The 13,499-nt window shown below is 38.4% G+C and overlaps 1 protein-coding gene across 1 annotated transcript; it reads right to left on the reverse strand.

The window, feature by feature from the left end:
• Nucleotides 1–1,763: 1,763 nt before the first annotated feature.
• On the reverse strand, nucleotides 1,764–12,303 carry LOC132068472 (polyadenylate-binding protein 2-like). The gene is made up of 6 exons (XM_059462069.1): nucleotides 12,180–12,303; nucleotides 11,991–12,093; nucleotides 10,464–10,534; nucleotides 3,212–3,403; nucleotides 1,911–2,041; nucleotides 1,764–1,820 (listed from the first exon to the last, which is right to left on the reverse strand). Exons 1-6 carry the CDS (start codon nucleotides 12,279–12,281, stop codon nucleotides 1,772–1,774), a joined length of 648 nt encoding a protein of 215 aa, XP_059318052.1. The 5' UTR covers nucleotides 12,282–12,303; the 3' UTR covers nucleotides 1,764–1,771.
• Between the last annotated feature and the right edge of the window lie 1,196 nt (nucleotides 12,304–13,499).

A 13,499-nucleotide genomic window follows, 5' to 3' on the forward strand; every position in this document is an offset into this window, starting at 1 on the left:
TGGTGTGTCTAATTTGTAATTGTATTCTTTTAGTTAAGATTATGGTCCATTTGGTGTAAGGAATAATTTGCTTCAGTACTGTCTAACGAAACGATAAGTAGTTTCTTTCTTATTTTCCATGTTGCAGAAATTTCATTGGAAGAGGAGCGAGAGGGATTGTATTTCTATAATGTATATTAGCATACTAACCAATGAAGTACTTACTATTTGTTTGAGTAAATACTGAATGAATAGGTTGTTTTTATTGAGAAGAACCATCTGCAAAGTTTTCCAGCAGAGCTTATCATCTTGGCGATCCCTTCTTTTAAGTATGTATGGAAATTTTACTTAGTCGGAATAGAAGAGGACTACAAAAAGGCCTCAAAAAATTGTGGAACGCTATACTATGGTAGAGTATGTGAAAGGAGAAAATTGCTTTGACAATGAAATTATGCCCCCGGTCCCCTTCATAAAAAGGAGAGATTTATTGATATATTCATTGGATCAGTCGGGATTGACGGGGCTTGAACCCGCAGCTATGACAAAGTCCCCTACAGAAGAAGCAAAAAGAGAAGATGGCTCGCACTGGAGATCTCCTATGCTCGCTAAGAAAAGGTAGCCTATAGACTCAAGGGACTAGCTTGGTGAAAACGAACCTTGAATTCCATGTGAGTTAGTTGACTTCGATTAGACCAGATCGCTGGCGGCAAGTTTTTCGACCAGATCCCCCTAAAAATCGTACGTTCAGGTCTCCCCTAAAAGATACTTTGAAGCCAAAATCAAATAATACTATGTACCTTACATGCATAGAGTTTAGCTTTACCTGATGAAAATGTACTAGATCAAATATTTAATTTCCTTAGTTCATTTCATAGAGCTAGTGTACTAAGATGCTCATTGCAGGGTGGTAATACTTAATCCATTGGATTCTCCGGATGCTATTCATTAATAAAACTTTTTATTACATTTTCTTATGTATCACATTTTTATGTGCGGAGTGCCCTTCAAATGCACTGGTTTTAATTTTTGCTCCTCAAATTGTTGATCTTTAATTTTTGTCCTTCGCCTAAAATTCCTAGGTTCGAGGTTCGAACCCGTGCTTAGTCAAAAATTTAAAAAAATTTCGCCAGGTATAACTTTGATTCCTAAGGCAGAATTTTGCTTGCGAATCTTTGCCTCTAAGGCGGAGTTTTGTCCAAAGGTAGAGTTTTGAACTCTGCCTGAAGCAGGCAAAATTCTGCCTACAAGCCTAAGTTTGCATTAAAACTCTACATTGCGATTTTTTTTTTTTTTTTAACTGAGCCGACATTCAAACCCAAACCTCATGATACTAGGTGAAGGACAAAAATTAAAGACTACCAATTTGAGGGCCAAAAATTAAAGACCACCCCAAAATAAAGGCATTCCTGCCAATTGCCCCATGTATCAAGATAATCGCCAACTTCCTAATAACTTTTTTGGTTCCCCATCTAGTGATCCATACCCGCTTAGGGACTCTGACTAATAGGCATACTCATCATGTAAAGCTCATTAAAAGAAAAGAGCTCACTACCAAGATTTTTCATTACGAGGGCTCGAACCGAGACCTCTCGTTAAGGGCGGAGGAATCCTATCCATCCGCCATAACCCTTGATTGGTAAAAATTTAAAAGAAACTCCCAATAGTCACAACAGAAATGCTTCATGACTCCTTTACTATTTGTTACTCCCTTCATGCAGGAAGGCTACATAAGCTTATGATAGGCAACTGCTATGATGTCTCAAACAAAATCTAGCTGACACAGCAACATTTTTTAGTAGTAAGGCATGAACCGCGAAGCCCTCCTGAATCTCGGAACTTTCCTGCACCATGCAAAACAATATACGCGTGATTTCATCCACTTGAACTGTCAAGGCTTGAGATAATCAACAAGATATAAAAAAAACACTCACCCATATCCATAAGGAGAGTAGAAATAAGGGGCAGGTGCATATGGTCTTCTGAATCCGTAAGGCATATAAGGATTGAAGCGCCTCGGACGAAACTGTTTCATCCCTGGAACATTAGTCCTCTTGGGCATAACCTGAAATAGAGGGAGACAATCACAAGATGCGCACGTAAAATAAGAAAAGACTCAGTGCAAACACCGTACTAGAAGACGATATATAAATGGAGTTTGGTTGTAAATAAGAAAAGCATATTGGTTGCAAAATCAGAAAACCAAAACTTTATAAAAGAGGCTACCAAAACTTTATAAAAGAGGCTAAGGAGTTCGGTTGTCTAATTGAGCAACAATCATATCCTCCCTATTTAAGCAACCACTTCAACAACAACATACCCAGTACATTCCCACAAAGTGGGGTCTGGAGAGGGTAGAGTGTACGCAGACCTTACCTCTACCTAGAAACGTAGAGAGGTTGTTTCCAATAGACCCTTGGCTCAAGAAAAGACATTTCAAAGAAGGTTAGATAAGAATTACTCCCTCTGTCCCAATTTATGTGATATTCTTTCCTATTTAGTCTGTCCCAAAAAGAATGATATATTTCCTTATTTGGGAACAATTCAACTTTAACTTTTACGCTTAACGAGATGATCTATAACCACACAAATATCTTTGGTTTGTTTTAGACCACAAGATTCAAAAGTCTTTTTTTTTCCTTAAACTTCGTGCCCAGTCAAACTATATCACATAAATTGGGATGGAGGGAGTAACAAATAGTAAAGGAGTCATCACAAAATAAAATAAAAAGCATAACAAAGCATAATGTATAAAAGAAACTGTTATGATAGAACAAAAAAAAGTACGGCAAAATATGGTATAAAGCATGACAAAGCAATCTGAAGAAAAGGACAATATCATAACTACCCCAAAATCATACTAAGCTACCACTTCCTCAATCTTATTTTTAATCTATGTACTACAATCCAGATATATGCTACTTGGCAATCCATTAATCATTTTATGTGTTTAAGTCCGACAAGCAAAGATTAGCTAGGCAGAACAATTAAATGACAGATTTTGCCTCTAAGACAATATTCTTTTATTGGTCCCTCTAAGACGGATTGTCCTGTACATATAAGATGCAACATCATAAGCTTGATATTTGTGCATTGTCAACAACCTGTTCAATATGTCCGGAGTCCTTTATTGCAGAGCCTTTCCTGTTTCTATATCTCCCCTCCTACCAACAAACATGACATGCTTGCTGGAGAGTGATCACTCTATTCAGATAAAAGATGAAAAGAAATTCACCTTCAACTGTCGTCCGTGCAGTTCGGACTCATTCAGTTGGAGTGCCTCCTGAATAGCTTCTTGTTCAACGAATTCCACATAAGCAAAACCTTTAGGTTGACCAAACTTATCAGTTAGAATGGTAACTCGATTCACAGTGCCACATGCCTGGAAATGCTGCTGAACTTCCTCTGGGGTACATGCATAATCAACCTGTAACATGAAATTCATTAAACACGAGCTGGTAACTGCAAGTGACAATGAAATAAAGAATTTGAAACTTCATGGAAAGCTAGAATTCCAATCTATCTTATGTTAAGTTTTGCAAAAACTAATAACTATGAACTCAAAGATAATGATAGTATAAAATAATACAGATCCGTGTATCAACACATAAAGAGAGAAACAATTTTGTGCCCCAGCGCCTTCCAAACAGCAGAGAAAGATCATTCAGCTCAGCACTTGGCTTTCCTGGCTTTACTTATGCTTGACACAGAATATTTTCTATTTTTCTCGCTGTAAAATCAAATGCTCTAAAAGGATTTAAGTAGCTAGGTTGTTTCAAGAAAAACTTTAATCAGTCAATTACAAGCCCAGATGATATTTACTTCTCTCTTTCACCAAACTTTGGAGTTAAAATGTTGACTCTCCTCTTTTACATCCTAACCAAACAAGAAATACTCCTTATCCCCTTTCTTTCCCCCCTAACGAAAAATAGTGTAGGTACAATGGAAACTGACTGCCACATCACCATAGTAGCACAGGAGAAGAACAGATCATATGGTTCAGTATAAAAGTTTTGGTAGCCATGGAAGAAATAATAGATAAGGCCAAAGGCAAAGTAATGACACCTCACCGTGTCAGGCTTAATAGCTAGTCAAATCTGAATACTCACGTCCACCAGCAGCAACTAGACTCGGCAACTAGAATTTGCATGGCAATGACAAGGGTTTGCACTTCACAGGCAAATGCACCTTTCTTCTTGCAAAAGGTCGAAACTTGAACCTAAGGTGAAAGTACTTTAACAAAGAAATGACTTTTTGTGGTTTCCATGAGAATCCTCACAAATCACATTCCAAATACTCTTTTTTATTTTCTTGTACTTTGTCGTTGCCTCTCACTGAATTGTATTTCAATTCCATCATTTTCCCAGTGGAGCTTCACAATATTTTTTTCTCATGCTTTTTATTTTCTTTTTTTAATCTATTTTTCTTTTTCCCTTCACTTCTTTTTTTTTTTTCTTTTTTTTTTTTGCTGAATTGCTGTCTTTCTTATTCAAACTTTATACAAGTCAACATACAGGTCAAAATGCCTCTTAAGAGAAATATCTAAAATCAAAATAGCTCTCTTCCACCATCAAAAACATGGTGCCAGCGCTACTCAAAAATATGAATGCACCTGCGATTATAGTGAAGAAAGTCAGAGCATGACTCTCAAGAAGCATCCAAGTCAAACCAAAACGAAGAGATCATCAAGAAGAATCCAATGTTCTTAATAACTACAAAAAGGAAAAAGACAATTACACCAAGAAGTTAGGACATTGCAAGAGAACAACAACAACAACAAGCAGCCCGGTATAATCCCACCATGTGGGGTCTGGGGAGGGTAGAGTGTACGCAGACCTAACCCCCACCTTGAAAGGTAGGGCGGCTATTTCCGAAAGACCCCTCGGCTCAAGAGAGGAAAACAAGACACAAAAAGATATATACATATTGAAAACAATATGAAAACAAGGAATAATAAAAGCGAGAAAGTCGTGATAGAACAGTCCGGAAAGAAAGGAGCATTAACTACTATAGATAAATAAGATAATCAAAGTACAACGGCCCAACAAATATTAGCAAAGAATCAAATGCGAGAAATCAAAACGGCAATAAACAAATGAGCAAAATCCGCAACTACTATGGTGAAAGGATAAGCCACCAGCCTTCTATCCTAATCCGAGTCCTCCACAACCCTATCTAAGGTCATGTCCTCGGTGGAAACCGTGTCATATCCCGTCTAATCACCTCTCCCCAATACTTCTTCGCCTCCCTTTACCTCTCCCCCGAAACCGTCCATAGCCAACCTCTCACACCTCCGCACCGGAGCATCCTCCTCTCTCCTCTTCACATGCTCAAACCATCTCACCTCGCTTTTCCCGCATCTTGTCCTCCAACCGATGCCACTCTCTCACCTTGTCTCGATATCTTCATTCCTAATTCTATCCCACCCAGCGTGCCCACACATCCACCGCAGAAGATTCGCATTTCCGCGACTCTCATCTTCTCGAACGTGACATTTTCGATCGGCCAACACTCGCTCCGTACAATAAAGTCGGTCTAACCACCACTTTGGTGAATCCTGCCTTTAAGTTTTCGGCACCGTCTTATCACACAAGACCCTCGAGGCGAGCCTCCATTTCATCCACCCCGCACCAATACGACGTGAAACATCGTCGTCGATATCCCCATCTCCCCCGTATAATAGACCCAACATACTTCAAACTTTCCTTTTCGAAACGGCTCGGGTACCAAGCCTCACTTCCTCGTCACCACGCGACGCCACCGAACCCGCACTCCAAGATTCTCCGTTCGGTCCTACTCACCGAAATCCTTTAGACTCCAACGTCTGCCTCCCTCTCCAGCTATCGTTAACCCGCTCGGCGAGTCTCGCCGCCGGTGACTATGTCATCCGCGAACAACATGTACCAAGGCACCTCACCTAGTATTTGTCGCGTCAATTCATCCATCACCAAGGCGAATGGGAAGCAAGAGTCGATCCTCGACGCAACCCCATCGTAACAAAAGGCTCCGAGTCTCCTCCTACCGTCCTTACCTCGGTCTTAGCTCCATCATACATATCCTTTATCGCTCTAACGTACACCATGCACACCTTTAGCCTCCAAGCATCTCCATGTGACCTCTTCGGGCACTTTGTCGCAGCCTTTACTAGTCAATGAATACCATACGCAAGTCCCTCTTCCGCTCCCTATACTACTCCACCAATCTTTCTTACAATACGAATGGTTTCGTAGTCGAGCGCCCCGGCACGAATCCAAATCGGTTCTCTCGAAAGACACACCTCCTCACCCTCATTTCCACCACCCTTTCCCACACTTTCATAGTGTGACTTGGAAGCAGCTCGATACCTCTATAGTTATCGTTAGCCAATGTCTCCTTGTTCTTTTACACGGAATCATCGTACTCACCTCCATTCTTCCGATTTCGCCGTTCGAAATGACATTAAACAACCCGCAAATAAACCCACTCCAAGCCTACCCCCGCCACATTCTTCCAAAATTCCCCAAGTTAATCTCATCAGTCCCGTCGCTCTTCCCCCGCGCATCCTACGAATCCTCCCCTTAACCTCCTTAACCTTTATACTCCTACAATAACCAAAGTCGCGACGCCATCGAGCCGCTCCAAGTCTCCCAACACAATGTCTCCGTCCCCTCCTTCGTTCAAGAGTTCATGAAAGTATGATCGCCATCTCCGTCTAACGCGGTTTCCTTTACCAACACTTGGCCATCCTCGGGTTCTCGACGCACTTCACTTGATCCAAGTCGCGTGCCTTCCTCCGTCTCGCCCTCGGCGAGCGCTAAATAGCTTCTTATCCCCACCCTCTCGTCCTCTAGTCTCCGCATAAAGCAGCTGCTCAAAAAGTGTCGCCGTTTTTACCGCCGAAACCGCCGCCCTTCGCCTCCTTTCTCGCCATCTTATACTTTTCCTCGTTCGTCCGCTTTCTTCATCATCCTCGCTATCTACCAACTTCACATACGCTCGCTTTTTTCGCTCTACCTTCCCTCGACTTCTCTCATTCCACCACCAATCCCTCGCGCCCACCACGCGCCCCCGAGACCCCCAATACCTTTATACCGTTTCCCTAATGCAACCGTCGTCCCATCCCACATACTACTCGCATCCCCCCTACTATCCCACGCTCCCATAGCCATCAACTTCTCCCCCCATCTCTGTGGCACTAGACAAAGTCAAACTCCCCACCTAATCTCGCTTTCGTCATCCACGACCCTCTTCTTCTTCTTCCTTCTTATCTCCAAATCCATCACCAATAAGCCTATGTCGGGTCGTAAGATTCTCACTCTAAGATGACTCAGCCTTACAGAGGCCTTTATCATCTTTTTTCTACAAAAAGTCTATTCAAGGCTGTACCACCGAGCTACGAAAGGTTACCAAGCGCTCCTCCTTCTTCGGAAAACTCGAGTTGGCTACCACCAATCCAAAAGCAGGAAATCCAGAGCGAGACTCCTCCACCATTCCCGTCCCCGAAGCCAAATCCTCCACGCACCTCGTCATAACCCTCGAAACAGCACTCCAACGTGCCCTATCGAAATCTCCTCCTATGAATAACTTCTCGCAGCGATATACTTACCACCACTTCGTCCAAGTCCTCCCAAACCGCCTTTTACCTCCTCGTCCAAACCCACTCGCGCGCGTAGCACTAATAATGTTCAAGGCGAACCCTCCAACGACTAACTTAATCGCCATCATCCTGTCATTGATCCTCCTAACCTCTACCACCTGATCTCTAAGCTCACTATCTACTAAGATCCCTACCCCATTCCTATACCTCGACTTGCCCGAGAACCAAAGCTTGTACCTGTCATTTATTTGCAAGAGAAGAAACAAATAAATGGTGCATAGTTCAGGTTAAGATCAAATCCTATATTTTTCAAGCATAATAAATAACCAAAGCTTTCAACCATTAATACCAACTCCCCAAACAAGATGACTCCTCACAAATTTGACTGTTCATGTTGTAATACCGCATTCATAATGAGACACTATAACTCTATAGAGCTAGGATCATGAATTAGGAATAAACATGCTTCCAACGCTTCCAAGGGAAATAAGGTATATTACTTCTTTTATATGATTAGATGCAATGAGTAGCATATCTGCAATCCTTTAAGAACTACAAACAGCTTTTAGTAGGGAAAAGAATTCCCCAACTACAGTGGAACTACAATGTACTTTGACCAAATGTACTACTGTATAGTACGACCTCCACCCCAAACTAGAGACTTGGTTCGTCTAGCTACAAAATTAAGTGAATTTGGACTAGATCATTACACGAGTCAAAGGGAAATGTGTCTAATTTATAGGTTAAATAGGAAGGAAAAAAAAGGGCAGTTAATCGAAGGATTGTCATATCAAAATTAAGATGCTAAGAAGTGTTATTTAACTTTAACTTGGAGAAGGAAAGTTTGAGCCGGGGGTCTATCGGAAACAACCTCCCTTCCTTCACAAGGTAGGGGTAAGGTCTGCGTACACTCTATTATTGCTGTTGCTAATATTACTATTTTTTCTGTTAAAAGATCACTGTCCTTGTTATTACTATTTAATGTATGTGTATAGTATGTGGACCGGACATCAATATGGCATATGTTATACGATAAAGTGCAGTGCACACATCAGATAAACAAGTTTTTTTATAAATACACCTTGGGAGAAGCAAATCAAGCTATTTGCACTTGGTTTTCTTACTGGAGAGGGACAAAACAAGGGAACCCTTCTCCCTTCCATATCAATGACACCAAGAAGCTTGGTGAAGAAATTGCAAAATCAAAAGTGGCAACACTGCAGGAAGTGTAAATCACTACTAGCTTGTGCTTCAATGCATCCATGTCTTGTTCTTTCTATTTTTACTACTATTTGAGATATGTGTAGTAATATCTAAGAGCTTAAAATGAAGAATTGAGCATGAATGATGATATTAGAACATAGTTAAGCTCATTTTTGAAAGATATGAACCTAGGGTTCATGTTAGGGGTTGAATCATGAAATGGGTAAACCCGGGGCTTAGACATTTGGGAATTTCAAGTTTATTGGGGGCATTGGCTCAGCAATGGGACTATCAAATATACAACAACAATTATTACTATGCATCAAATCCAAACAATTGATATTTGCTATGTGTATCTTCTATATCCACTTCCCGCCATCTGGGCCTGTTTCATTACACTGTTCAAATGGTGTACACATGCCTAGATAAATATGTCATAATATATTCAATATTGTGAGGATCTAAAAATTAACTAATTTTAAACTGATTGTCAACCTACCACAACCATCATTTATCCAGGCTTGGAATTAGTCATGTGAGCAAGCTAACAAGGTGGAGTTCAAATTATCAACGGAAAAGGGTCAGATTTGCCCCTATAAAAATTATAATGTAAGTTATATTTGCCCTTCATTATACTTTTTTGATATATTTGCCCTCGTCATCCAACTTTCAAGCCATGTTTACCCCTCATCCGTTAAATCCCATGCCCCCACCTAAATTTTCTTACGTGGCGCCTACGTGGAATTTTTTGTCTAATTAAATCTGGTCACCTATTTAAAAGAATTTAACCCCCCTGCCTGACCCACCCAACATATTCACAGATTCTTCAGGATCAGCAATTGGCATGGAGTTCGTCGCGTTTCTAGCTCTAGCAGTGTCAGCTATCGTTTCTGGATATAAACTTTTAAACCAAACCTACATCCGACAAGATAATAAAACATGCTATTTCATTGATAATTCTTTTGTTTCTCTAAATTTCCTTCATTTGTTACAGAACCACCACATTCTTCCCTTGTACACTATTTTGTATCTAAGAATCATGGTACAAACTTATCTGCTTGTAAAGACCTTTTGTTCATTGGAGAAGTGATCTTTCAGTATCTTGCTTTTTGTGATTCTTTTGGTAAATGGATTTGTTGAGGTTCAGAAATTTCCAAGAACTTCCAGGTCAGATATCATATCAGAAGAAGTCAAATCTGAATTTTGCATCAAGAAAACCTGGTACCAAATGTTGATACCCACTGAAGGACAATGCTTATTGATATATTTAATTACTCGCATAGAAAGTGATCATTTTAATAATGTAGTTTATCGTCAAAGTCTAGAAAAGAACCCTGGTTGATGGAAGAAGATGACTATCTGCAAATTTCCAGAATTTAGTGGGCCGGGTGGGTTAAATTCTTTTAAATGGGTGACCATATTTAATTGGAAAAAAAAATGCCACGTAGGAAAATTTAGGTGGCGATATGAGATTTAACGAATGAGGGGTAAATATGGCCCCAAAGTTGGATGGCAAGGGAAAATATACCAAAATGTATAACGAAGGGCAAATATAAGTTATTTTTGATAGTATAGAGGCAAATCTGATCCTTTAACAAACCACTCAACCACGCATAGACCAACTTATCTGAAAACATTCTTCAATCAAGCGAAGCACTTCCCCAAGAATGCAATCACCACTTACAAACTATAGATGTACAGTTCTTACATTGCCAACAAATATTGATCGTGCATCCACTTCCTCACGGTTTGCCTGCGAAGCAGCTGCATTAGCAGGATCTGCAAAATAAATGGTTCCGAAAAAGATCAATAAAGATACTCAGCAACTAAAACGATGCAAAAATAATTAAGAAAAAAAATTGCCCCTGGGCTTAGCTCAATTGCCATTGCCAAAGGTTGAGGGAATTGTGACGTATGTCACAGGTTCGAGCCCTGCACCAAGCGAATTATGTCTGGTATTTACGAGCACATATCCCCGAGTTTCAAGGGCTGCGGCTGGTCTTAAGGGTTGACTTTAGATGGATTTTTCTGTCAAAAAATTGGATTTCAGTTTCTAAGTTATTGAAAATTTTAAGTCTTAACTAATCACAACCAATTACTAGTAGAAATGTATACTTTTGGCCTCATTGACAACTCCTGCAAGTTTAATTGTACTACAACTGATAAACTCATCTTTACTAAATGGTGAATCTTTTGTTTCCATTACGGTATGTTTTATTTGAATTTCCAAAGACGAACGAAACTTCTCATTGTATAGGCCTCTAGGGTAATGTATAATCAGTTCCTATGGCAAACTCTACTCGAAAAGATATCATAGTCTCATAGCAAACATCAATTTTTAGGGGGTTTAACGCAAAAAAATTGTTGAATTTTTTAGGATAGTACAGTAACTATGGCGGACCTAGCAGAACAACACATCCTTAATTAGACCCAATAACCCAAAGACCACAACTTTTTAAGGAAAAATATCAGAATATCAAACATACAACCACTTCTTGACAAGCCAACAAAAAATCTGATAGTAGATTAATAGGATTTCAAGTTTTGATACCAAATTATAGAAAAGCAGAGTTGGAGCCACAATTTAGCATACGGTTCAGTAGAACCCAATAGCTTTAACGTAGACCCTGTATTTGTGTTAAAAAATGCACACAATGTGTATAATTAATTTATCCAAAACCTAGCTAGCGTTTGGCTAAAGATTTTGAAAATTTATCTTCAAAATATTTTTGAGTTCCAAAAACTAGCTCAGACCAGTTTTGGGGTGAAATTTCACTTCCACTCACAAAACTTCAAATATTTTCCAAGTAAAATGCATGTCGAAACACAACTTCAAAAACTCATATTTTCAAATTTCAGGTTTGAACTTTAACATGGATGGCCAAACGGGAGCCTACTAACTTGAATTTTCTCCTAGTTCTGCAAGATAAAGATCAAATAATAACTAGTAATATTTAGATCCAATAACCCAAAGATCACAACTTTTTAAGGGGAAAATCAGAATATCAAACATACAACCACTTCTTGACAAACCAACAAGCATTCCTAGTAGTAGATTAGTAGGATTTCAAGTTTTGACACCATAATATAGAAATGCAGCACCAAAGGATGTGGTCAATTGAAGTAAATTGAGAACCGTGAAGTCTAAGGTGGTCAAAGTTACTCAAAATTATAGTCATGCAAGCTAGCCTGGACACCACGGTTTAAAAAAAAAAAAAAAAAGAGAGAGAGAGACCTTGAACAGAGCCCATTTCTTTCTCAACTTTGGCCTGCATATCACGGAGAGCAGCAGCTTCATCTTCCATCTCTTTCAATCTTTTCTTCATCTCATCCAATTCCTTCATAATTCCAAGAAAACCAAATCAAATCCAATTCTAAATTAGGGAATTTTTCTACAAGAAAACAAAAAATAATGTTAGATTACCTTAACGGAGGCATCATCATCATCAGTGGGGGCAGTTAAGGTATCAGTTTCCATTGGAATTTCTCCTCCGTATACTTCATGCTCTTCTTCTTCTTCTTCCATTTCTCTCTCTCTCCTAGTTTTTTTTTTTTGGTCGTTGTAAATAATACTACTCCTATAGTAGTAGTAGTTTACTTTGCAAAAGTACGAAAAACTTGAGGTATAAATATGACATGGTGGGTGAGGGAGTATTTTATTACAATTATATTATAAGCCCATCACTTTATGCTCTTGCTTTCTTCTTGCACGTTTTTTTGTCATTTCTTTCTACTCTTTTCTATTTTTTTTTTATCAATTTTAAAATTAATTCTATTATATGCAGATTAATTTTTTTAAGATATTCTTTCATTTTATTATTTAACTTTTCAATATTTCTTAAAAAATCAGTTAAACTCCATAAAAGTTTAGAAAAAAAAAAAATTGGCACTCCAAAAAAAAAATGTAAAAATTGATAATAAAAAATGAATGTAGGATACTTTTAAAAGTAAAAATACCTTAGGAAATTTATTGAAATTCTTTTTTCCTTTTTCTTTTGGTATATATTATTTAAAGTTGCTACATTCTGTATCCGAGAAATTCAAAGTTCTAAGTGTCATCAAAGTAGACCCTGAATTTAGTGGTGTGCAAAAATCTGTTTAACCATAAACTGAACCGAAAAAAAAGTTATTGGTTTAGTAATCTATTTGGTTAATGATTTTTTAAGTTTTATGGACTACCGGCTCGATTTCAAATTTTAAGTTCTATTAACAGTTAAACCGATAACCTAATGAGGACATAAGATCTTACTAAAATCATTAACCAAATAGATTGCTAAACAGATAACTTTTTTTTCGGTTCAGTTTATCGATTAAACCGATTTTTGCACACCACTAAATTCAGGGTCTACTTTAATGACATTTAGAACTTTGAATTTTTCGGGTACAGAATGTAGCAACTTTGAATAATATATACCAAAAGAAAAAGGAAAAAAAAGAATTCCAATAAATTTCCTAATGTGTTTTTACTTTTAAAAGTATCCTACATTCATTTTTGGTTATCAATTTTTACATTGATTTTTTTTTTTTGGATTGCCAATTATTTTCTTTTAAACTTATACGGAGATTAACTGATTTTTTAAGAAAAAATTGAAAAGCTAAATAATAAAATTGAAGAATATCTTAAAAAAAATTGATCAGCGTATAATAGAATTGGTTTTAAAATTGATGAAAAAAAAAGAAAATGAGAAAAAATAGGAAAGAGGAGAGAGAAATGACAAAAAAACGTGGAAGAAGAAAAGAAGAG

Source organism: Lycium ferocissimum, chromosome 8, assembly GCF_029784015.1.
Source record: "Lycium ferocissimum isolate CSIRO_LF1 chromosome 8, AGI_CSIRO_Lferr_CH_V1, whole genome shotgun sequence".
NCBI classification, from domain to species: domain Eukaryota; kingdom Viridiplantae; phylum Streptophyta; class Magnoliopsida; order Solanales; family Solanaceae; genus Lycium; species Lycium ferocissimum.